The sequence below is a fragment of the Pan paniscus genome, chromosome 21 (assembly GCF_029289425.2).
Source record: "Pan paniscus chromosome 21, NHGRI_mPanPan1-v2.0_pri, whole genome shotgun sequence".
In the NCBI taxonomy this organism is placed as follows: Eukaryota; Metazoa; Chordata; class Mammalia; order Primates; family Hominidae; genus Pan; species Pan paniscus.
In genome coordinates, this window is record NC_073270.2 from 64172938 (window position 1) to 64199991 (window position 27054).

At 41.9% G+C, this 27054-nt stretch overlaps 1 protein-coding gene across 3 annotated transcripts in view; it reads left to right on the forward strand.

The window, feature by feature from the left end:
- The window catches only part of VAPB (VAMP associated protein B and C), a 62180-nt gene that overhangs the window by 25316 nt on the left and 9810 nt on the right, over positions 1–27054 (forward strand). Inside the window, exons 2-5 of one of the 3 annotated variants that reach the window (XM_003806176.4) lie at positions 3211–3363; positions 20374–20477; positions 24716–24796; positions 26677–26853. In XM_003806176.4, the coding sequence (XP_003806224.1) occupies positions 3211–3363; positions 20374–20477; positions 24716–24796; positions 26677–26853 (515 nt within the window). The remainder of the gene's footprint in view (positions 1–3210; positions 3364–20373; positions 20478–24715; positions 24797–26676; positions 26854–27054) is intronic. The other 2 variants (XM_063601101.1, XM_008950849.4) reach the window with 2 other exon arrangements.

Genomic DNA, 27054 nt, shown 5'->3' on the forward strand with positions numbered 1-27054 from the left:
ACTTAAATTTGGGATCCTCACACCACAACTTCATAAGGGGGAGAGGGAAGGAAGAAACTAGTAACTGAATTGGAAACTAGCAAATATTCTGGATTTCATCACAGTGGAATCTTGCCAGCATCTCGGTTTTCTGCTCTCACTATACTTCAAACCATTTTAGAAAAAAAGATCTGTGTATTTTTGGATGTTTTGGGGACCATTATGAATTCTTGGCATTCTGCTCTGAAGATACTTCCATGTTTCTGAGGCAGAATCTTGTTGAAACTAGTAACTTTAAGCTTTGATTAAGCTTTGATTTAGAACGCTTTGTGGCCTGAGAGTTTCTGAATCACATTCAAATTATCGTTGAGTACCTTTCATCCCTAGGCTTTATATTTGAAAACTCACCCCATTTCCGGTGTCTCTTTATGTCATGTACATTTTTGTCCTCTTTTTTCTCCCCCCAGTGTTGTGGTGCTGCTGTGCTTATGTGGAGTTCTTCTGAGTTGCAGTTTTTAGATGAGGGTCAGGGAATGCATGTACATGGTGATTTGCTTGTGACCTCTTTAGGTTTGTGTGCCCTTTATGCCTGTCTGTGTGTGTGTTTTATTGCTGGTTTGACCCTAGAAAATCAGAGCTTGCGTAGCTATTCTTTTTCCCCCCACTCTGAGTGCTGAAGTGATCCCCTCCTTAAGCAAGCAAAGAGACTTACTAGGAGGACAGATTTTTCTCCATCTTTATTATGAGTCAGACTGCCTGTGTTGGAGAGTGGAAAGGGATAGTCACAGAGAGTGCTGCCTCCATAATCTCCCTAGCACTGCCTCAGCACCAAGTGTCCTGTTTCTCCCTTTATGCCAAGAACTTGATGCAAGGATGGAGCAGCGTCAGCATCTGGCTCTCCCTTACTGCAGCTGAAAATCCTTTTGGGCCACAGGTACCTGGCCTCCTCTGTACTCTTAGTTTTCAGTGGGGAACTGACTTAGAGTGTAGTGATAGGGTTGTTTGTGATAGAAAGGTAAGCAAATGGAGAAATTCTCATGGAGTATTTCATCTGTGAAGGCGTCACTGCTCGTGGAATGAGAATAGTGTTTGCAATAATAATTCACAGAACAATAAATGATGCAGTAGTATAGTCAGTTCTGCTGTAATGCATTCCTGGAATCACCACACTATACTGAATAGCTTGGTAAAAACCACAGCGCTTATGAGGGAAGTGCGGTTAGGAGCACAGCACTCAAAGACTTTGTTGGTGACACGTGCACAAAGATAGGGCGCTGGTAAAGCCACAAATGCTACAGCAGATATGGCACTTTCTTGAGAAAGACCCAAAGTTTTTCTGTGGATATGGACATCAGAAGAGTTGTTTTCTTGAAGTAAGGAGGATTACCTGAAATCATATGGAAAGTTGTAATACCAGGTGTGGATAGGTGTGGCTCGTTACCCACAAGGTGAACTGAGGTATCCCGTAGGTGGTTGAGGTGTGTGTGCTTGTGAGTTTTCTGTATTTCTTTGCAGTTGGGTTCAGCGAGGAGCAGTTTTCTGTGTTCACCAGTGTTGATAGCAGACAAAATCACACAGAAACAAATACGAAAATTGTTTTATGTCCAGAATGTCCCTCTAATATGCACATGAGTAACGTTGGATCAAATTTATGTTTTCAAAATAAGTCTCATAGCAGAACTAGCTGTCGTTTGATTTTGGGATTGAGTCCCATTTCCTTCCTTCCTTATCACCATTTTGATTTCTTAATTTGTATTAAGGTAAGCCCATATCAGATTGATTTTTTTTTTTTCCATGCCCCGAGCACCTCAAGAGTAGAGACACCAGCCTGAGGATCTTAATTTTGCTGGAGATAATCCACACACAGGTGGTTTTCTTCTTGGTGAATATGTAGATTGAGATCTTTATTCTATGCCAGCCACAGTGCTGGGGCTACAGAGATGGATCAGGTATAATCCTTGTCTCAGGAGCTTAGAGTCTCATTGAAAAGTTTTTCAAAACACACATTTGAATGATTTTGTTGAGTCAACATTACGTATTTGTTTGTGAACACATAAGCGCACACCCTTTCCCCACCTTCACTTCCTGTTTCCTTGCAAATGCAAAGACAAGAGTAAAGAACTTGCCTAGAGGAAAACAGAAATACTGATTTACAGGTGAAAAATATGTAAATTTGAAAAGGTGTTGAAAAGGACCTACGTTTTTGTAGTCACCTGACTAATAAACACAGAGATCACCTGTCCACCATAGATGGGTAAATGAAAAAAAGCAAGTTTCAGAGTAATAGGAATAGTATTATTTCATTATTTGTTAGCCCCTATCCCTTGCACATGTGTGTATGTATTGTTTGTGTAAACATAGATGATGTGGAAAGATCTCCCATATTGTTAATATTAGTTATCTCAGGGGACAAAGGAAAGCTTATTCCTGTTTTATACATCTTTTATTGTTTGGTTTAAGAAGCATGTTTTACTTTTTTAATTAAAAAATCTAATAAAGTAGGAAGTGAATAAATAATAGTAATAAAAAGTATCTTCAGGCCACTGAGCCTGTTGCAGTCTTCCCAGTAGCGTGAGTAATTAATACCGTCTGTAATGCTTCAGGTGTGGACTGCCCAGCAGGACTCTGAACTTCTTGCTACAGCCTAAGGTGATACTAAGTTTTCTGTAGCAACACTATAATGTTGAGAGTTACTGTGTTTATAGACCATTAACACCTCAAAGTCTTTCTTCCATCTGCTCCTCTTGGCACACTGTGCTCTAGATAATCATTTTGGAATGAGTTTAGTCCTTTACGCTCTCCCTGTTAGCTTTCATATTGTTACTGTGGAAATCAGTATTTAGCATGGGTAAGAACTGGCCTTAGATGCAAGCCATCTGGTTACAGATCCTCACTACCACTATCATGAAAACTTGGACAAGTAATTTGTCTCCCCACGCCTCAGTTTTCTCATCTGCAAAACAGCAATAATCATAAAGTTGTGAGGTTTCAATGAGATGCCATATGTTAGAACACTTACACTAGATACCTGGTGAAATAGTGGGAACATGGTAAATATTAGACGTTATTGCTAGTGCATTAACCTCAGCTCATCTCTTTCATCCATTGGCATGTTAATGAGATAATCGTGGATCTCAAATCTTCCCTTAACTATATTTATAGCTCTCTTTTCCACAAACCTTCTAAACTTTCCTCATGAGACCCCCAATCAGTCTCTGTCTCATTCTACAGGTCCCTTCACCGATGTTGTCACCACCAACCTAAAGCTTGGCAACCCGACAGACCGAAATGTGTGTTTTAAGGTGAAGACTACAGCACCACGTAGGTACTGTGTGAGGCCCAACAGCGGAATCATCGATGCAGGGGCCTCAATTAATGTATCTGGTAAGTCCTGAGACTGGAGGCCTAGAGGGTGGGCTCAGAAGGCCCCTGGACAGTAGGTTTTCTTAAAGTTTGTATTTGCAGTGTAGCAGAAGAAGATGATAGAATTCTCTCCACCCCACCCCCACCCCACCCCACCCCACAACCCTCCACCCCGTGATCAGAAAGCTGGGTCCCAGTCGCCTGTTTTTTTCATAATTAATGCCTCCTTATTTCAATGCTTACAGCCCCTTTGCACCTCAATAGTTAGAGCAAAACTGAAGTGATAACTTTAGACTTTACTTCAGAATGAGTTTTGTTTTCACTCCCTTGAAATTAAATCTGCCCTTTGGCAATAAATAAAAAAGGTCTAAACAAACTTAATTTTACTTTGTGGGAGAAAGCTAAATGGAGCTATTTTCTTATTTTAAGCTAAATGATTTCTGACATTAAGCTCATACCATTTCCAGTGATTGGCCACTGCACTTTACTGATTGTGAAACGCCAAGAGAGATGAGGGCTAAGCAAATTGGAATATACTCAAGGGTGTCGGTTTGGTGCATGTCTGATGGTTTTCTCTTCTGTCTGGGAGTGCATGTATTTTCCAAAATCCAACTTTTGAAAAGATGCTGGTAAAGTGCCCAAATTGAGAATTGGATTTCAGAATTAAGGAGATGTCAGTGATGGGTTGGAGTTTAAATGTATTTTAGAAATGGAATAAACTTTTAGCTCATTAGAACTTCTCCAGCCAAGAAGGAGCTATGGGGGAGTGTGTATTTATCTTGTAAATATCAAGTGACTCAGTGTCACAGAGGCTTCTGCATCAATAGAAGCTACTGCTCATTTGAAATGAGTATCTCTCTGGCTTTTTCCATGATAGATTTTGATTGTGATACACTTGGCTATTCATTTGACACCTAAAAGAAAATGATTCACCTCTTTGGAAAGATATAAGGTGTTTCATTATCTGATCGTTTCTGCAAACTCTTATTCCCTGCATCTGGTCTCTCTCATTATGGTGCACCCACGCCAGCTCTCCCCCTGTGCTTCTCTTGAGTCTGCAAGACCTGATCTTCGAATCAAGTTATTATCTTGAAGTCAGGAGGGTCGAAGCCAGCATTGATTGAGGGGCTTCTATGTGCTGGACCGGCACATGTACTATCTCATGTCATTTCTCTTACCTGCCCTGTAAGGGATGCATTGTCACCTCCATTTTACTAAGAAGTAGACTGGTGGTCATAGCATCGTGAAACTAGCAAGTAACAGAGCCAAGATGTGGATGATTCTGACTGGCTCTGAAGCCCATGCTCTTTGAACTGCAGCACTCTGGAGAAAGGAAGGGACTGGGATTTTGGCATTTCTGTATCCTCTGTATATGTATGGTTTAAATTTTTCTGTAGACATCAAGGGCAGCTGAAATCTTTTGTTCCCCTCTTCTATCTACTTTCCCCCCTCGATTTCCATGCCTGTATCAAATTTGAGCAAGTTTGTCAGTAGATGAAAATTACCAATTTTTATAGTAAGAATAGGGAATGCAGCATGGTTTTCTGAATAAAAGAATCTCAGTAGGTAGTTGTACAATGTTAGTGTGTTTTCTGATATAAAATATAAATATGTATGGGTGGGTGTATGTGTATGTCTCTATCTCTCTCTTTTTTTTTGAGACAGTCTCACTTTGTCGCCCAGGCTGGAGTGCAGTGGCGCGATCTCTGCTCACTGCAACCTCCATCTCCCAGATTCAAGCAATTCTCTTGCCTCAGCCTCCCGAGTAGCTAGGATTACAGGTGCGTGCCACCACACCTGGTAATTTTTGTATTTTTAGTAGAGACAGGGTTTCACCATGTTGGCTAGGCTGGTCTCAAACTCCTGACCTCAAGTGATCCGCCTGCCTCGGCCTCCCAAAGTGCTGGGATTACAGGCGTGAGCCACCGCGCCAGGCATCTCCGTCTCTCTTTCAGGAAGATCCATTGTTTCCCCATCATAGGAATTTTTAAAAAGTAAAAGCGAACTCTGCCTTTCTTCTGATTTATGATTGCTTACTCAAGGAAGACCAAGACTTTGTGGTTGTGGCCTTCCTTTGGCAGATAAAGTAAGGCACAGAGTGTAGCACAGTCATCAAGGGTCACTTGGATGGTCATGGCAGCACTGCTATTTGAAGCTGGTGGCTTGGCTCCTGATCCAGTGCTCTTTCTGTCATACTAAACTGCCTCAGTAGTGTTAGAGGATGACCCCACTTATGAATGAATGTAAAAAGTACCATCGTTCTCAAAGTTTAATGTATTTGGGGGAAAAAATAGTTGAATAATAAAATGTCCGTGTGTCTGTAGACTTTCTTCCTAGATGAGACAAGATCATATCTGCACCTTAGAAAGAGCTCCTTTGTTATTATTTGGTATTTAGCTCAGTGCTTGGGGGGAACCAAGGTGAAACCAGATGTCATTGCATTTCTAGGACAGCCTTGCAAGTCAGCAAAGGAGGCCAGCCCCATTTGCTGCAGTTGTATGTGCTGAGGGACCACTGCATCATTTATTAGACATGCATAGCTTGGGATAAAAAGCACTGCCTTTTTCCAGGAGTCCTCTTGGTATTAATACAGCTACATGATGACATCTTGGTGAGTCACTAGAGTCCTCAGGAGGAGGAGGATACCAGTCGACAGGCAGTGCAGATTATCCAAAAGCCAGCCTCCCCTTCTCCTCAGATATGCACATGGCCAAGCTTGGTTTTACCCACTCTCTTCAAAGATTAGTGGATTTGAGGTCGGGAAACCTGAACAGGAAGACCAGTTGTGCTGTTTAACCTGTCAGCTGAATTTTGACCAACCTATTAACCTTTCTAGGTTCTTGTTTTCTCACTTGTAAGGTAGGGAGAATAGTGTCTACCTTACAGAATATTTACAAATACTGCAGAATCAACAGCATGGTACAAGAGTGGTACATTTGTACATTGTTCTTCCACTAGCTTTGACAAAAACCGGCTAGTTTTTGAAGAAGGTGGATTGCATAATACTTGAATTGACTGTTTAGAAATAAATTAACCCCTATATTTTATTTATTTATGGACCTTTGCTAATTTTGGGAAGAAATTTGTGTTTTCTCTTCCTTGTGTAATATTCATTTGTTTTATAGTGAAAAGTTGCCAGTACATTTTCAGGTATAATCTTTAAAAAGGTGGCCACCACATCAGCTTAAAATACTGCTAGCATTGCCCTGCCCACCACCCAAAGTGTCACTACATACCTGAGAAGGACATGACCAGTGCATTTTTCCCATTTCTGAAAACCCTTGGAATGCACTAGCTATTCGGGAAAGCTGTAAATCATTATTTTAAAGAGAGGAGGGAGGGAGGGGGAAGGAAAGAAAGAGAGGAGGGAAGCAGGAAGGTGGGAAGAGAGGGAGGGTTGATGATAATGATGTCTGCCCATGGAGCTGGCACCTGTGCTGGCCAGAGGGATCAAGGTTTTGAAGGCACACAGGTTCAGATTGTGACATGGAAAGCCAGATGTCTTTCAGAGAAACCCTGTGAAGCTCTTTTTACCTTTTCACATTACCCTGATATTCAAGGGACCTTACATTGTGCTTCAAAAGTTCAGGCTCTGACCTATCATGCTATTTTCTTCAGAACACGGCAGATCACTTATTGGGTCCTTAAAAAAACTCCCTTTTATAAACTTAGGTGGTAAAGTAACAGTTGGACACAGGCCTATAACCTAAACTTTTTGTGTCAGTGGATTGTAATATGTGGGCCTTCCCAAAGAGTTGCTTTAGGCCCTGGCCCCTTGGACCTGTGATTTGAATCCTTTTCTTTGTCCTTTACATAGGTGCTCGTCTCATCTCATTTTTATTGTAGCCCCTTCTGAGGTTTGTGCTTTTTGGATGAGGTCACGTGGTAGATAGGGGGTGCAGGGGGCTTTCTGTTTGCATTCACTGGCCCAGAATACTGTGGTTTTGGCCCCTTGCTCCATGGTACATACTATCAACTAGAGATGGTTTTGAATTATTTAATCTGGACCTCAGCAAAATAGGTACACTTAAATAGAGATTGAAGAACGGGAGGTTGGAATTTTTTCCTCCTGAGATTTCAAATGTAAGGAATAAAGAACTTTTTGAATTAACGAATTGTTTTGAGGCAGTGGGGATCTTCCCATTTGTTCTAGCTTTACAAAATTAAATCTATTTTCTGAACTGTATGGTGGGAAAATATTTTTAAGGTACATAATTTGTGAAAATGTCTTTGTGGTAAGCTGTTAGTGGTTGTGGATTTTTTTTTTTTTTTTTTTAGTGCTTCAGTTAATAATGAGGGAGTTTTCCATTAATATTCCAAACCATGTTTGCCAGCGGATACAGCAGGTGAAGTGGTAAAATTATGGGCCCATCAAAAATACTTATGCTTCCTGTAATATGATATTAAGTTTAATATTTTTATAACCTTCACTGAATTCTAATTTCACTAAAGTAGCAAGCATGCGTCCATTTGCAGTTCAGTTATGCACATTGGTTGCCTGTGTCCCAAGCAAATTAGAAATGCAAAATATCTGTATGGAGGGGGGCATTGGAAAGAGTCATTAAAGATACCGATATTTAGGTACAGATACACTTTACTAAGTGTACCTTGGGAATTGAAAATGGATTAAAGACAAACACAAAACTCCCAGTGTCTGAATCTGTATTTTAAATTAGAATTCAAAGGATTAAGGAGCAGTATTCATTCCTGACATACAGCCCTTTTCAGCACTCTTTTCAATCACATTTAAAGCGTAAAGTTTTTCCAGTAAAATCCTCAGGACAGCCAGGTGCAGTGGCTCATGCCTGTAATCCCAGCACTTTGGGAGGCCGAGGCAGGCGGATCACCTGAGGTTGGGAATTCGAGACCATCTTGACCAACATGGAGAAACCCCGTCTCTACTAAACATACAAAATTAGCCGGGCATGCTGGCACATGCCTGTAATCCCAGCTACTCAGGAAGGCTGAGGCAGGAGAATCACTTGAGCCCGGGAGGCGGAGGTTGCAGTGAGCCAAGATCGCGCCATTGCACTCCAGCCTGGGCAACGAGAGAAACTCCATCTCACAAAAAAAAAAAAAAAAAAAAAAGAAAAGAAAAATCCTCAGAGCATGAACATCAGCAACTCTTCTTGGATGAGAACATTGATCAGTTAATTTAAATGGATAGTATTGCGATTAATAATCCTTTTAAGATTTCCATGACTCAGTTTAATGTAGCTGTTTGGTGGCCCTGGAGCAGTCAACCAGGAGTGCACCTTTCAGGTGCACTATGGTATAAACGCACAGAGCCCTTAGACAAAGAAGCCAAACATTTATCCATCAAGCACTGATAGTGGGAGCTGCATTTGGGGAGTTTGAGCTTCTTAACAGCAACATTCTTCTTCGTTTGATTGTTTGCTTTGGAAGTCTCTGATAAGCGAAACTTTTTTATAAGTGGTTTCCATGAACCAGGCTTATTACTCTCAGATAAGAACAACTCACATTCATACTTTAAAAGATGTCTTTAATCTTTTTCACCAGATGAGATTCTGGTTAAACAAAAAGTAGAAAAAAGAAAATTACCAACAAAAATTCAGCTTAATTACGCTTTTAAGGGTTTTTACAAGTTTACTGTAATACTTAGGTTTTTAAGGAAGAATTGTTACTTTTTTTGTGACTATGACACAGTTTATTCCTTACATTTTTAAATATCAAGATCAAGAGGACTTACACATTTTGTCTACCTCAGTAAGCTGAAGGTAACTTCAACTCTGTACAGCATAACTGAGAAGCAAAAAATAAGCAAAGTTTTAAGAAGCCAAAAGTGATTTTCTTTTCACTCATTATGGGTCCTTGCATACTTACACACTTGAGGGCTCTCCAGTCTTGAATCTTGTCTTGTTTATTCTTAACCTTAGACTTACTGTTAACCCTGTCCTGGTTGCCAGCTCATCACAGATCAGAATAAAGGGAAAGGGGTACAGAGGTGGCCACGTTGAAAGTGGCCCATGTGACAGTGCATAGCAGACAGTGGATGGGCTGGGCAAGAACACCACCGAGAGCAAGTGCAGGGAGCATTCAGAAATAACAGTGGGGAGCTGGAATTCCTTAAGCCTCGGGGAATTGTTCTCCATGTTTTAGGTGATCAGCCCCAAGAGACACAGCTTGCAGGTTTCATTAAGATGGTATATAATGGGGGTTCATGTCACAACATGAGAGTAATCAGAAAAGGGGTATGTTGTATTCCATTATAAATGTTAGAGGAGATTGAAAAGTATGTTGGATTTTTGAAAAAGATTTACATTTTAAAAGATATTTATAAAAAAGAGTGAATAAGCCTTGTTATTTGGCCAGTGCCTGTATATAGCAGTCCCCATCTTCCATTGATACTGGAGAAAGGAGACCTCACTGTCAGCACATTTGTACTAGTCTCAGCACAAATAAATTAATCAGACTGTGAGGAGTTTGTTTTCTAAGACAGAATACACGAACTGGAAAATCCTGTAGAGAACACAAAGACACTTCAGTGTTAACTGATTTATAAATAAATGCAATTCATTATTTATTTGCTAGACTCAGAGTTCCATCCATGGACCCCTGAATAGGCAGAGGTCCACCAAGGTGGTCATGATCTCAACGTGTTCTGGACCCTAAAGGAAATAATAAATTTGCTCACAGTCTAACTAAAATGTCCAGCTTCTTTGCTTTAGGCTAGAATTATATCACCTCGTTTAGGTAATGCTGGTTATCTCCAGCTTATCAGGAGCTCTGCTTGGCATTTATGTATCTGTGTCTTTGATTAGTCTCAAAAAAGTGGATCAGTGACTTCATTCTGACCCTGTAAGCACCGTATGGTAGAGGACAGTCTTTCTCTATGCAGGCTTTGTGAGAGGACGGGGAGTGCGAGACTGAGGGCACTGCCATCAGAAACTGGAAGCCCTGTCTTGCCCTCTTGGAAGGGAGGGAGTGACTCTGGGAAGTAGGACAGAAGAAAAGCCAGCTGGTGGGGGTAAAGAAGGGTTTCCTCTTTGGGCTTCTCCAAGGATATTTCTAGGGAGAGTATGATTCAGGAATGCTTTGAATGTTGGAAGAGAAGAAGGTGCAAACCTATTAGCTAATGCAAAAAATGCAAATTAGCACCCAGAATGTGAGCTATTAAAACATTGAGTTCTGGTCTCAGTCTCATTGGGGAGAAAAAGCAAACATGTCAGAAGGAGCTTAGGAGTCTTGGAGTTGACAGTCTCCCAATAAAGTAAGGTGCCCACAGTAGGAACTGTGGTATGAAATGGTGTTTCAGCAGGAACTGCAGTGTTAGGAGGTATAGTACAGCACAGATTTTCCAGGTGTGTACCCTGGGCCAGCAGCAGCAGCAGCAGCCCACTTGGGGACCTGTTAGAAATTGGAGTGCTCATTCTCACTGCAGCCCTGCTAACACAGAAATTCTGGAGGTGGGGTCTAGCAGTCTGTGTTGTAGCAAACATTCCTGGTGACTCTGATACTACTGAAGTTTGAGAACTTTTCCCTCCAGAATTCTTATTTAAATTTTATTATATTTATATATTTATTTATTTTTGGTGAACTCTCTCTCTGTCACCCAGGCTGGAGTGCAGTGGTGCCATTATAGCTCACTGCAACCTCCACCTCCTGGGTTCAAATGATTCTTGTGCCTCAGCTTCCCCAGTAGCTGGGATTACAGGTGTATGCCACCATGCCCAGCTAAATTTTTTGTATTTTTAGTTAGGGATGGGATTTCACAATGTTGGTCAGGCTGGCCTCAAACTCCTGGCCTCAAGTGATCTGCCTACCTCGGCCTCCCAAAGTGCTGGGATTACAGGTGTGAGCCACTGCACCTGGCCTTGTTTATTTACTTATTTATGGAGTTGGGGTCTTGCTGTGTTGTCTAGCCTGGAGTGCATGCCGCTCTCATAGCTCACTGTAGCCTCAAATTTCTGGGCTCAAGCAGTCCTCTTGCCTCAGCCTCCCAAGTAGCTGGGACTACAGACATGCACCACCATGCCTGGCTATTCCTTACAGAGTTCTGTTAGTGGATTCAGTCCTGGAAGATGGGGTATATTGACATGTGAGTAGAGTAAGGGAGAATCAAGAGAAACGTGTCAGGCAGGGCCGACATGATAAGAGGAGACTTTGATGATGATAGGAGAGCATCACTGGGTGTAAGGACATAGGGGCATGATGTGTGGCCTGAGTGATGCGCACACCTGTTGGAGCAGAAGGGAGGCCTGCCAATAAGAGACCAAGAAATCCAAGAAGGGCCAGATTGTGAAAAGCTGAACTGATTGCCTTTTACTTAGGAAATAGTTACTCTTATAGGAGGTTTTTGATCTGAGGAATTACCATGATACAAGTAGGGTATCAAGGTACGATTAAATCTGTGGAGTTTGTAGGGGCTAGGCAGGGTGATTTGGATGGGAAAGAAACTAGAAGAAACTTGGAAAAATCTAGAAGGATCTGTGGGCCTCAGCTGAGATTGTGGGCACGTAAAATGTGGAGAGAGAGATTTCGAAGATAAGATTCTGAGATTAAAAAAAAGTGAAGCATGTGCTGTAGTACTTGTTAGACTTTATTTGCTCTGTTACTGTTATGATGCAGATGAAAGTGATCTGTGATCTGTTACCATTATGATGCAGGCGAAAGTGATCCATGATCTGTTACCATGATGATGCAAGTGAAAGTGATCTGTGATCTGTTACCATTATGATGCAGGCGAAAGTGATCCGTGATCTGTTACCATTATGATGCAGACGAAAGTGATCCGTGATCTGTTACCATTATGATGCAGACGAAAGTGATCTGTGATCTGTTACCATTATGATGCAGGCAAAAGTGATCTTTGATCTGTTACCATTATGATGCAGGCGAAAGTGATCCCTGATCTGTTACCATTATGATGCAGGCGAAAGTGATCTGTTACCATTATGATGCAGACGAAAGTGATCCCTGATCTGTTACCATTATGATGCAGGCGAAAGTGATCCCTGATCTGTTACCATTATGATGCAGGCGAAAGTGATCTTTGATCTGTTACCATTATGATGCAGGCGAAAGTGATCTTTGATCTGTTACCATTATGATGCAGGCGAAAGTGATCTGTGATCTGTTACCATTATGATTCAGGCGAAAGTGATCTGTGGTCTGTTACCATTATGATGCAGGTGAAAGTGATCCGTGATCTGTTACCATTATGATGCAGACAAAAGTGATCTGTGATCTGTTACCATTATGATGCAGACGAAAGTGATCTGTGATCTGTTACCATTATGATGCAGGCAAAAGTGATCTGTGATCTGTTACCATTATGATGCAGATGAAAGTGATCCATGATCTGTTACCATTATGATGTAGACGAAAGTGATTTGTGATCTCTTAGCATTATGATGCAGGCAAAAGTGATCTGTGATCTGTTACCATTATGATGCAGGCGAAAGTGATCTGTGATCTGTTACCATTATGATGCAGGCGAAAGTGATCTGTGATCTGTTACCATTATGATGCAGGCAAAAGTGATCCGTCATCTGTTACCATTATGATGCAGGCGAAAGTGATCTGTGATCTGTTACCATTATGATGCAGGTGAAAGTGATCTGTAATCTGTGATCTGTTACCATTATGATGCAGATGAAAGCAATCCGTGATCTGTTACCATTATGATGCAGGCAAAAGTGATCTGTGATCTGTTACCATTATGATGCAGACGGAAGTGATCCTTGATCTGTTACCATTATGATGCAGGTGAAAGTGATCTGTGATCTGTTACCATTATGATGCAGGCGAAAGTGATCCGTGATCTGTTACCATTATGATGCAGACGAAAGTGATCCGTGATCTGTTACCATTATGATGCAGGCGAAAGTGATCTGTGATCTGTTACCATTATGATGCAGATGAAAGTGATCTGTGATCTGTTACCATTATGATTCAGGCGAAAGTGATCCGTGATCTGTTACCATTATGATTCAGGCGAAAGTGATCCGTGATCTGTTACCATTATGATGCAGTCAAAAGTGATCTGTGATCTGTTACCATTATGATGCAGACGAAAGTGATCTGTGATCTGTTACCATTATGATGCAGGCAAAAGTGATCTGTGATCTGTTACCATTATGATGCAGGCGAAAGTGATCTGTGATCTGTTACCATTATGATGTAGATGAAAGTGATCTGTGATCTCTTAGCATTATGATGCAGGCGAAAGTGATCTGTGATCTGTTACCATTATGATGCAGGCGAAAGTGATCTGTGATCTGTTACCATTATGATGCAGGTGAAAGTGATCTGTGATCTGTTACCATTATGATGCAGGCGAAAGTGATCTGTGATCTGTTACCATTATGATGCAGATGAAAGTGATCCCTGATCTGTTACCATTATGATGCAGGCGAAAGTGATCTGTGATCTGTTACCATTATGATGCAGGCGAAAGTGATCTGTGATCTGTTAGAATTATGATGCAGTCGAAAGTGATCTGTGATTTGCTTGGGTTCTCAGAAGCAGCATTTATGCTGCATTTAATCAAGTCATCATTACTCCAAGGGGTGTGTGTTTATGTTTTAAGTAGCGTATCTTCTGTGTTTCTTCTCTGTTGAGGCAACTCTGATCTTAATGATCCAATGTTTTATGACCCCAAAGGCCCTTTCTTAACAGGATCCCAGTTTGGAATCTGTAATACAACAGGCATTGTATCACAAAGCATTAATGTAGATGAGTAGTGACCTGGCTTCCAGGCTGTCTTCTGGTAACAGGCTTCTTTTTAGTGTAGTATCAGCAGATACATTTTAAAAGTAGGATAGATGGTTCATTTAAGAGGGCTTTATCATCAGTATTCACTTGAATACCAGAGATACTGGTGAATACCATTTGGTGTAGCGTAACAGTGCTTAAACTTTTTGGTCTCAGGACCCCTTTAAATTCTTAAAAATGAAGATGCAGCTGGGCACAGTGGCAGGCACCTATAGTCCTAGCTACTCAGGAGGCTAAGGCGGGAGGATCACTTGAGCCCAGGAGTTGGAGGCCAGTCTGGACAACATAGCAAGACCCCATCTCTTGAAAAAAAGTGAAAGTGAAATAAATTTAAGTTAATGGGAAACTCTTTTATAGTCTGCCATGGTAAAAAGTACATAATTTCTGTCACAATTGCACGTATGGAGCTGAAAGAACTAATGATTAGCAACATTCTGTCATGTTTTTATAAAGTTCCCACTAATAGGATAGAGCAAATTGAATTTGACATGAGATGATAGTAGCTGAGAAATACAAACTCTTTGATGTGAGTTAGGGGCCATGTTATGCAGGATGTGGATACTGAGATACTCCAGAAGTTTATGAAGTTTCACAGAATCTGGGTGTCCCAAATCCTCACTGTGGCTCGCTGATGTAGGAGCCCACAAGCCAAGGAGAGCTGGTGATGAAAAACACCCCCATTTGCTGTTCCAGGCTGGTAGAAATCTAGAAGTGAGTCTTTGGGGCCTGAGCTGAGATTGTAGGCGTGTAAATGCAAAGAGATTTCAAAGATGAGATTCTGAGATTTAAAAAATGAAGCATATGCCATGGTGCTTGTTAGACTTCTTTTTTTTTTTTTTTTCCAAAGCAGAAAACTTTTATCAGATCAAAAACCTCCCATAACTACCCACCTTACACCCAGAACTTCCTGAAAGTTGACATGCCGGTAGGGCACAGTTTTTATTCCCAATTGATAAGTTTCCATTCACCAATGCATGTAGGCATCTGTGTATATATCTCCTCAGTCCTCCGCTTTTGCAGAAGGGCTGTTGGACCTGCTACCTCAGGCTGTCGCCGGTGCTCTGTTAAAGTGATTGCTTACACCCACTGCCTTGTGTGCTTGCATGCCTGTTTATGTCTTCTCCTCTGCCCATGAAATGGTCCTTCCATGTCTACACTGTGGTGACTTGGTAGGTAGGATGTTCTAGGCCTGGAGCTGTGCTGGTGACATCTGTAAGGTCTGCAGTAAGGGGGCAGTATATCTCAGACAGTGCCCTTTTGTGGAGGTAGAGCAAGCAGTTGCAAAGGCGTTTGATTCGAGGAGCATAGGGAACGCCCATTCCTTCCGTAAGGGATGTGTGTGCATGCATATGTGCCTCTGTTTTCACCTGAGGGCCAGGTACGTCCCGAAAACTCAAGACCTGGTTTGTGTAAATCTCCTTTCTCTTTTTAAACTGCAGATTCTCCCAAGAGGGGTACTACACAGAGCCACCAGTGTGTTATTACTTGACCGCATTGACTTATTTAACTATATTTTTACCTCCTGGAGGGCCTGTGAGACCATTTGGTGTAGCATAACAGTGCTCAAACTTTTTGGTCTCAGGACCCCTTTACATTCTTAAAAATGAAGACGCAGCTGGGCACAGTGGCAGGCACCTATAGTCCTAGCTACTCAGGAGGCTAAGGCAGGAGGATCACTTGAGCCCAGGAGTTGGAGGCCAGCCTGGACAACATAGCAAGACCTCATCTCTTAAAAAAAAAAAAAAGTAAGACCCAAAAAGCTTTTGGTTTGTGGGGTATATCAATATTTATTATATTAAAAATTAAACTGAAAATTCTTATAATTATTTAAGAATAACATAATTACATGTTAACAGAGTAACATTTTTAATGAAAAATAACTTTTCAAAAAAATTAGGAGACTGATACTTGACATTTTTTCATTTTTTGCCATTTTTTCTTTTTTTTTTTGAGGTGGAGTCTCTGTCGCTCAGGCTGTAATGCAGTGGCACAATCTTGCCACTGCACTCCAGCATGAGGGACAGAGTGAGACTCCATCCTCCCAGGTTCAAGTGATTCTCATGCCTCAGCCTCCCGAATAGCTGGGATTACAGGTGCCCGCCACCGTGCCTGGCTAGTTTTTGTATTTTCAGTAGAGACAGGTTTTGCCTCTTGGCCAGGCTGGTCACAAATTCCTGGCCTCAGGTGATCCACCCACCTTGGCCTCCCAAAGTGCTGGGATTACAGCCGTGAGCCGCTGTGCCTGGCCTGCAAATTTCATTTTTCTTTTTTTTTTGTTTTGAGACAGAGTCTCACTCTTGTCGCCCAGGCTGGAGTGCAGTGGCGCAGTCTTGGCTCACTGCAATCTCCACCTCGCAGGTTTAAGCGATTCTCCTGCCTCAGCCTCCTGAGTAGCTGGGATTACAGGCATGCACCACCACACCCAGATAATTTTTGTATTTTTAGTAAAGAAAGGGTTTCACCATGTTGGCGAGGCTGGTCTGGAACTCTTGACCTCAGGTGATCCACCCGCCTCGGCCTCCCAAAGTGCTGGGATTACAGGCGTGAGCCACTGCGCCCTGCCGCACATTTCTTTAGTGTCTGTTTCAATAGAAGACAGGCTGGATGCTCATATCTGCTTCTGCATTTAGTCTGTTAGGATGTGTTCTTTTGGTGAATGCATATGAAGAAAAACTGCTGTCACCACAGATATGTAGTTGGAAAAGGGGAGAGTATGTTTAATTGCTTTTTCAGATAAATCTGAACATTCTTCGATGCTACACCAAAACTTGACAAGTGTTACTTTCTTCAAGGTTATTAGTATGATGTGGAATCTGAAGCCATGTCTGTGACTTTTTGAACATTGTTTCACTAAAACACATCAGTCTCTGTTGTACTTTGAATGGATTTTGTGATATCATGCATGGATTGTTTGGAAACCATTTGCTGAGTGTTGCAGAGCTTCCAAATGTTGGCATATTGCATTGTACACTCACCAAAAAATCACATTCATTTCTTTTCTTGATGATCTCATTGGAAAAGTCTGTAAGTATTTGCAGAACCATGAAGCTCTGGTTGGCAGATGAAAGTATTCCACAATTATAGTTTTTGCCTAAAAGCCTGTATTTTATCATTGACAGTAACTACTGTAAATTGTTTTTCTCTAGAGTCAAAGCCAGGTTTGAGCCCTGGCACTCTTGTTTAATATGCTGGCCATGGGACCCGGGTGAGCCCACTTAGCGCCTTTCTGAGCCCTTATCTTGTTTGTTTTTGTTTTTGTTTTTGTTTTTTCTTTTTTTTTAAGAGACTGGGTCTTGCTCTGTCATCCAGGCTGGAGTTCAGTGGTGCTATCATAGCTCTCTGCAGCCTCCATCTCCCAGGCCTAAGCAGTCCTTCCACCTCAATCTCAGCCTCTCAAGTAGCTGGGACTATAGGCTACCATGCCCAGCTAATTTTTTTGTGGTAGAGATGGGGTCTTGCTTTGTCACCCAGGTTGGTCTTGAACTCAAGTGATCCTCCCGCCTTGGCCTCCCAAAGTGCTGGTGTTAACAGTTGTGAGCCACCATGCCTGGCAACCCTTATCTTTTTATCTTGAGAAAGGAGACGTGCTGCTTTGATGGATTGTTGTGAGTAGTAAATGGGAGCACTAAGGAGAATTTGCCTTCTGTGGTACCTGTTACACAGGAGGCATGAGTAAAGATTCTTTTCCTTTCTTTCCTTCTTGGGCCATCATGAAAGTATTGGGGATGAAGAAGCTGAGGGATGATGGAGAAATGGAAAGGAAGGACCTGTTTTCCCTTGGGGCATTCTTAGAACCCAGGCAGAGCTCTGGACACAGTGCTCTTGGCTGTACTTTTTTACTCCCACTGCCTCTAGGAAGGTGATGAATGGGAAGGGGCAGGCAGAGCTTCCTGGGGCTGTTTTTTGGGGGTGTGTTCTGTTCTCTGGACCCATTGGTTTTTGTATTTCATCTAAATAGCTTCTCTAAAAATTAGCATTTTCCTTGGATTGCTGTCATGTGAGCATCAGGGATCTTTACAAATAAACCTTGTTCCTCCTCAGAGCTCTCCAGAGTGGTAGACTTGGGAGTGGTGCAATAGCTGTTCACAGCTGGGAGAACAGAGGCTCAAGGGTAAGACGGTGTTTACTACTAGATCTGTGCCCTGCCAAAAATCTAAGAGTAGTTCAGGTCAAAGTTCTCTTCTTTCCTAAACTGAAAAATACCAGAGCATGATTTTGTCACAGCCAAGGAAGACCTGAAATTCTTAAAACTGAATTCACTTTAATTTTAGAAAGGGAACATTAATCTAACAGTGAATCCCAGCTCCAAAGAAGGTTGACAGTCCCTGTCCAGGAAGGTTCACAGAGCATGTAAAGACATTGGCTCTTTACTTTAAAATGTGTGTTTTCCTTATTGCAATCTTGGGGGCAGGAAAAAAACACATTGGGAATTTGGCTTTCAGAAAAAGCATTGACCTGCCAGTCTGGTCATTTGTCCCTGAGGTTAAGTGTCAAGCCCAGGTCGGTAAATGTTCCAGGTCTGTCTGTAGGAAAGATCAGCTCTTGCCAGCTCAGTGATGCCAGAGAAAGAGTTATGTTGATAAAAGGTTTACTCTCTGACAGTTATTGAATTTTGTCCTGAAGAAGTCTCCCAGCAAGGCTTCCTGTAGCTCAGGGCCTTCAGGTGGGTCTTGTGGGCAGTGAAGCTGTCTGGGTGACTAGGGACACCAGTGCATTTAAGTCCAATACATGGTTAGGTCTCAGTGGACTTTCTCTGTTCACATGATGAAAAGTGCTACTGCATCCCTAAGATGGATGGGGGAGGTTGGTATTTCTATCCTGTTTTGTGAATGGTTCCATTAGCTTTGTCGTGGGGCCTGGGTGCCAGATATAAATCTAGCTCATATTGGAGTGACTAGTGTGGTGAAAGGGGTGCTAGACTGCACTTGGAGTCAAGTCTTGGCTCTTTGTCCCAGTGTTGCCACTTCTTAACATTGTGACTTTGAGGGAGCCACTTCACTTTGTGGAATCCCAGATTCTTCATTTGTAGACCAGGGCTATCCTGCTTTCTATCTGCTGCTGGCTGTGGTTGATTGTGTGGCTCTAGAGGAAGCACCTGGGAAGTCCTAAGTTGGGGTTTCAGGGCAAGAGAATGCTGATGAGGGCCCAGCAGAAAGGTGGTAGAAGCCCTGCTGGTGAGAAGCATAAGACTTGTACTGTCAGAGGACAAGGCACCAGTCCTTTGTGGTGGCTGTGAGCTTAGGTCCCCACACCAACTGCCTGGGTTTGAGTCTGCACTCCATCAAGGTGTAACCTTGGGCAAATTCACCTCTCTGTGTTCATTCTTTTCATGTGAAAAGTAGACACCAGAATAGCCCCTCTCCCCCAACAATAGTACCTACTTTTTAAGGATTAAATGAGATGATGGTAAACCTAAGGGACAGAGCCCAGTTTCTGGCACATGGAGATACTCAGTCCATGCCCACTGTTGTGGTCAAGGCCACAGTAGGCTTTCCCTGCATGTGAAGTTGTCTCAGGGAACTTCACTAGATGTGTGGGTTAGCCAAAGCCTTGTAGCAAAGTAACGTATTTTAAAGCAGCCATCATTTGATAGGAGTAGGCCCAGCTGTACTCTAGGAAGTAGGCTGAAGGGAGCCACTTGGGGTAGGAAGGCACCTCCCTCCATGCAGTGGGTGTGACTCACCCACAGGATCCTCTGTGTGAGATTTCTCTAGGTTCTTAGGGAAAAAAAGGGGGAGTGTAAGCTGATACCATTTTCTCTGCTGTGTGAGTGTCCTGATTGTAAAAATTTTCTAGCTTTCTATTGGCAAAATTGTATTTCAAGGATTACCTTGATTAGCTATATGAGAAATGGGTTGGAGAGAAGCTACAACAGTTCCTTAAATGTTCTTAAACATCTTAGATTATTCTATTTAATTCCTGAAAAGATCATTTGGATATGTTTTCTTGAGCAAAACAGGCAGATGGTGTTGCTACCCAGTTTCCCAATTCTGTAAGGCCTGTAGCAGACATTTATGGTAGGCTTGCAGTAGTGAAAGATCCATGGACTAGGAATCAGAAGACTGGGTCCTCGGCCTTATTCCCAGCTCTGTCATGCCTGATTTTGTGGCTCTTAGGTTGGTGACCTGCAAAATGGAGATGTTGGTCATCCTTGCTTACTTCACCAGGGGCGTCCATCCTAAGACATAAGAGAATGCCGGTAAATTGCTTTACAACCAAGGTACAAGTATTAGCATAATAAATGGCACTGACAACCAAGCTCTGACCCTCCTAATGAAATATTTTCTTTCTCAGTGATGTTACAGCCTTTCGATTATGATCCCAATGAGAAAAGTAAACACAAGTTTATGGTTCAGTCTATGTTTGCTCCAACTGACACTTCAGATATGGAAGCAGTAGTAAGTACTGAATGCTTCTTATTTTTTTCAGTAATAATAATTTTAAAAACCAATTAGATATGGAATTGTGGGTGCATGCATTTCAAAATATGTCAAAATTATTTAAAAGGGAATAGTTTTTTTTCAAGGAGGTTTGTACTTTATCTACCTTTATGGTTTTTCTAAAACTTTGAGGAATAATTTTAACATTTTTTGTGACTTTCTAGAAGGCTGTTCTTTTCTGACTTTCCTGAGCTCAGTGTGCTTCAGCAGCTCCTTGCACTGGTGGATGGTGTCTTGCATGGTTAGGGATTGCCTTCTTTCGCCTCTCCTTTCTGCCCCGACAGAAAAGGATACTTTTCATTGTCCCGCCTTTTTCTTGTCTTCTCATCCCCCACAAACTCAAGAGCCATGTGAGAGTGTCAGTGCTGAATGTCCTCACCCATTTAGACATACATGTTTGTGGCTTTGTTCTAGTAAATATGCTTATTTATTTTCCCCCCTGCTTAAATCTATGTTTAACTTTTCTCTAATTTTGATAAAATTAAGATGACTTCATTTTTATAAAAGAAATAAGTGATGTTAGTGATGGTTTTGGGAAAAAAAAAGAGTATAATGGACATTCCCTCCAAAACGAGCTTTTTATACATTTGAATAAGTCCATTGGCATTCTGGGGCTGGGAGTTGAATTGAAATCTACAGTACAACCCACAGCCCCAGCAGGGACAGATGCGCTTGTCCTTACAGTTCAGGAAAGCAGGACAGGGTTGCCTCATACCACTTGCATTGCTCTCCAGTTTTGGCCAGCCCAAAGGGGAGCCCCGAGTCATCCACGGCAGGTCTGCCCACCTGAGTCCACTGTTCATCACACCATACTGCAGTTCTCCTCTGTCTGAGTTTCATACCAAGGGCAACTCAGGCCAAGACCACCCCATGCCCTATGTCACCACATAGCCTTTTGTTTAAGTTCTGGAGAAGCATCTCCACTGATGTTTCACTTGTAGGCAGAAAATGAAGGAGGAGGCCAGATATTTTTGACTTTTAGAGAGATCAGTGATAATAGGCTGTCTTCTTTTCATAAGAACAATTCTTATGAAAACTTTCTCTGATTTTCTGCAACATGATGTGTTACTTCATGTTAATTTGTGTGATCAAAGAAACATGGCAGATAGAAAATAATGGAAGATCCAAGGGTGTGTTCTTTTTGGCTTTTGCTGCATGGCATAGTGAAAAGAGCATGGGCTTGGGTGTTTTCGAGCTGAGTTCTTCCTTTTACTAACGTTGTGGCTGGGAGCAGGTTTTATTAACTCTGTTGAGGTTTTGATCATTTGTAAAATAGGGATAAAAATGCAGCTCACACGGTGGTGAGTATGAAGTGTGCCTGTGTAAGTGCCTGGTGGGTCCAGTGTCTGACACTTGCTTATCAGAGTGTGTAATAGGCCAGTCACTGCATATATAGTAAAGGGTCATTTTAGTTCCTTGTATGATGATATAATAGTTAAAATTTTTTTTATATAAAATGTACATTGTGGGAAATTTTGGAAATACACAAATGAAAAAGATTTAAAGTGACCCATAGTTCTTTTCTACTAGGCCTAACCATCATTAATGAGAAATGAGAGCTTTGTGTTTTTCTTCCTTTTTTTTTTTTTTTTTTTTTTTTTTTGGAGACATGATTTTACTGTGTCACCTAGGCTGGAATGCAGTGGAGTGATCTCAGCTCACTGCAGCCTCCACCTCCTGGGCTCAAGTGATCCTCCCACCTCAGCCTCCCAAGTAGCTGGGACCACAGGAGCGCACCACCATGCCTGGCTAATTTTTTGTAGAGACAGGTTTTCTCCATGTTGCCCAAGCTGGTCTCAAACTCCTGGACTCAAGCGATCTGCCCACCTCAGCCTCCCAAAGTGGTAGGATTACAGGCATGAGCCACTGCCCCAGCCTGCTTTTTCTTTATTTTAAAATGTTTTTCTTTTTATTGTGATATACAGAAAGTTGAAAAAATAGCATGGTGACCACTCATATGACTTTTACCTAGATTTACATTTGTTAACATGTTGTCACATTTGCTTCCTTTCTGTCACAAACTTTCTTATTTGCTTGAGATGCAAATTATGACACTTCACCCCTAAATGCTTCAGAGCAAGGACAGTCTCTTATATAGCCATGATACTATTAATCATAGCTGAAAAAATTAACTTCAATTCAGTATTATTATGTGATAAATTCATATTCATTATTTCCTAGTTGTTCCAAAAGTGGCCTTTAGTAGAGGACACCCAAACCTTTTTGTTTTTCAAACTTTGAACTTTTTTTTTTTTTTTTTTTTTGAGACAAAGTCTTGCTTTGTCACCAAGGCTGAAGTGCAGTGGTGCAGTCATGGCTCGACCTCCACCTCAGCTGTTCGAGTAACTAAAACTACAGGCATGCCACCATGCCGGCTAATTTTTTATTTTTTTATAGAGTTGGGGTCTCACTATGTTGCCCAGGCTGGTCTTGAACTTCTGGGCTCAAGTGATCCTCCTGCCTCTGCCTCCCGAAGTGCTGGGATTACAGGTGTGAGCCACTGCACCCTGCCCAAACTTTGAACTTCTTTTTTTTTTTTAAGAGTCCAGGCCAGTTGACTTACAGAATGTCCTGTATTCTGGATTTATTTGATTATTTCCTCATGATTAAATTCAAGTTAAATGTATTTTGGCAAGAATATTCCATAGTTGGTATTTCATACCAGGTTGTTCCGCTGTTGGTGATGCTGTTTGATCACTTGGTTAAGATGGTGACTGCCAGCTCTCTCCACTGTCATAGCACAAAGCACATTTGCCCCTGTGGTTAATAGGTAATCTGTGATACTCTGAGTCATCTGATACTTTGAGACCATGTGAATATCCTGCTCGCCAGCAGTCTTTCACCTGGTGCTTTTAGCATTCAGTGATGATCCTTGCTTGATACTTTTTTTGACTCATGTGGTAGGCACACGTGTACAGGTGTGTGTGTGCAGAGGAGCAGACTTCAGTATTCTTTGCGGTTTTTTCACTCAACATTCTGGACATTTTCTCCATCTAACTGAGTGCTCTTCAGCATCATTTGAGTGGCAGCATGCTGTTCGGTTTAGTGGATCTGCCATAATTTTTGTGGCAGTCCCCTAGGGTCAGATGTATAGATTGCTTTCCACTTTTGGTTCTTGGTACCTGTGTTACACTAGCTGCCTCTTGCATGGTTTTGGGAAGGGTTGAGGGCATGGGGGGTGGGGATGCCTTCTTTTTCTATATCATAACCTTGCTGCTATCCTGGTCTATAATCCTAGAATACCCTGGAATTCCCATCTTCTGCTGCCAAAAGGAGAAGTAATCAGGAGCATATCCTCTTAGGACATGGGATTTAGCTAGGAAGGTGCTCTCACTACAGCCTGGAGGGATGGAGATGGGTCTTGGGGTAGACACAGCCCACACACTGCCACAGTGACAGAGGAGGGATTTGGTAATGAATGTGTTCCGTTGGTAGTTGGCAGAGTGGTTCTGAAACTAGTCCCAGATAGTATGCGCTTATACTTTCTAGATACGCCTTTAAAATAAGTTTCATTTTCTCATTTTAATTTAATTTATTATTTTTGAGACAGAGTCTCTCAGTGTCCCCCAGCCTGGAGTACAGTGGCGTGATCATGGCTCACTGCAGCCTCCACCTTCTGGGCCCAAGTGATTCTCCCTCCTCAGCCTCCTGAGTAGCTGGGACCACAGGCATGTGCCTCCATGCTCAGCTAATTTTTTAACTTTTTTGTAGAGATGACGTCTCCTTACGTTGTGCAGACTGGTCTCAAACTGCTGGGCTCAACCAGTCCTTCCACCTCAGCCTCCCAAAGTGCTGGGATTACAGGCATAAGTCACCATGCCCAGCTGAAAACAAGTTTTATTTTCATAAGGAGAGCCAAGGTTACCTGGTCATCCAGACATTGTTTAGAGGATTCCTTTTTGTTCAGTGGTGGGCCTGTCCCACAGAGTAGCAACATGGGGAGCATTGGTTGACTTTGAGGGGTCAGGCAGCAAGACTTCAGGGTTTATGAAGTGTAATAAATATTTTGAGAAAGTGAGTGTATTTAATCTTGTCATGTTACAAATATTGAAATCTCAGCAGACTTCAGTTCTTTATTTGATATACATCAGGGCTTTCTCATTAAGAGTATTTTTCTGAAATTGTCAGTTATAGGAAGAAAGTTATTCTTCCAGCAGGTTTATAATATCTTGATTATTAAATTTAAATTGTTTTAGTGGAAGGAGGCAAAACCGGAAGACCTTATGGATTCAAAACTTAGATGTGTGTTTGAATTGCCAGCAGAGAATGATAAACCAGTAAGTATGTTTATAGTTAACAATAATTGAATGTTGTAAGCTGATACTTATTTGCATACCATTTCCTGCAAAACCAAGATTTAAGTTGGCAAATTATTTTCCTTTATCTGATGTCTGAAGAAAAAAATAAGCTGAAGTCAGCAAATAAGTGGGCCTTTATGAAATCAGCCTTTGAAAAACTCACGGAAAGACAACTGATTGACAGTGTTTCCCCTTGAAAAGTGCAGCCCGATGGCCATTGAGATGTCATAAATCCTGAAGAGCTTCTGTGGCCTGGCGAAGGTATAGGTTGCTGTTAAACAGTGGGTGAGAGTGAAAGAGGGAGCAATTTGCCCTTTATCATGGTGCTTGATGGACGTGTGGGAAGCTTTCAAGTTCTCTTGTTTTACAAAGTGCCCTGTCAGCCTCCCTACCCCTTTTACCCTATCTACCTCTTCAAGCAAAGGCTGCTTTTAGATGAGGATTTCTCAGCCTCAGCACCGTTGATATTTGGGGCAGATCATTCTTGGTGGTGGAGGTTGCCCTGTGTACTGTAGGGTCTTTTATTAATAGCAGCATCCCTGGCTTCTGCCCTCTTGATACTGGTAGTACTTCCCAGTTGTGACAACTAAAAATGTCTCCAGATACTGCCACATATGTCCTGGAGGGCAATATCAACCCCCATTGAGAGTGATCCCATTCCGGTGTTGCCTGTGGGGAGAAGGAAGGAGCCCCATCCTCTAGGCTGTCCACTGTGAGCGCTTTACCTTTCATGATCCTCACTTGTGACCAGTTGAAGAAAGGAGACTGTATCTGAAATGCTAATTTGGACTTCCCTTCAACCTAGCCGAAAACATTTTAATTTTTATAAAAACACCAAAACTGTGAAAGCATGCAGCATGTGAAACTATCCTAGCCATTAATAGCTGGAGTTGGGAAACAGAAGTACCCTGAAATGTTGTGTTAACAGTATCTATGTTGGTCTGTGCGAGTGCTGTTGATTTGTGTCAAAACTACCTGAGATTTTATTTCTGCTGAATCATTTACCACTATCATTACCCTGTTTCTTTAAGTGGATAGTGGTCATTTTTTCCCTCTTCCCAGTGTACATCCTGTCACAGGAAGGTCAGTTTGGAAGCTGTGAAAGCAGTATTCTGGCCTCAGCTCTGTGATAGGTTGACTTGGTAGCCTGGGGCCTTGCTTCACAGGGCCTACTCTTCTCATCTGGAAAATGATGGGTAGAGCTAGATTCCAGGTCAGTGATCGTCAGTTACTCTTTCCCTGACAAGCTGCGTGCTTCCATGCCCTCCCTCCACTAACTGGCTCTCATCCCCTGTAAATCTCAAGAGGGGATCATAGCTGAATCTTGGCAGGGGAAATAAGGGGAGTATGTAACTTCCCAAGATTGAAACATTGCAGACACTGAGCTTGTTTCACCTTCATCCCAGCTTCCAAATGCTAAGTTGGTAAAGTAATTCGCCCTCTGTCTAATGCTCTCCCAAGCCTCCTAACCCCACCAAGGCAATCCTAGGGATGTTCACATCTTTGTGGTGACAGTAATTTGTGGCTAATAATTCCTGAGCTTGCACAATTACAGTTTGCTGATTTTTCCATGGCAGGAATTTGATAGTGCAATATACACAGCCCTTTTTCTCTTTCTTTGAAGTATTAGTCTCAGCCGAACTTCATTATTTGCCCTTATCCATAATTTCTAGGGCCTTGTTGCTTTAGATTATTAAGATACCAGATAAAGTAATCCATTTTTAAAATAAATGTGACATTTTACAGTGTGGATGAAATGCTACCACGTTTGGTGTTTGCTGAGAACTACTTTACTTTGCATAAAAAAGTCCTTTATTACATGGTCGGTGACACTTAGGCTTTCATTTGTTTTTGAACAGCATGATGTAGAAATAAATAAAATTATATCCACAACTGCATCAAAGACAGAAACACCAATAGTGTCTAAGTCTCTGAGTTCTTCTTTGGATGACACTGAAGTTAAGAAGGTTATGGAAGAATGTAAGAGGCTGCAAGGTGAAGTTCAGAGGCTACGGGAGGAGAACAAGCAGTTCAAGGTAATAGTTTATTTTCTGGTAATCTACAGAAAACAAGGGCATTTTCACTAGCTTCTTGGGTGGGGAAGTTGATGAGCCAGTAAATATATAGATTTCTTTTTGCTTTTGGTATTTGGCTATTTTTTTCTCCCCAGGGAGAAATTTCCATGGCTTTCATGAGAGTCTCAAAAGGGTCCTTGGATCTGCCTAAATTAAGAACCA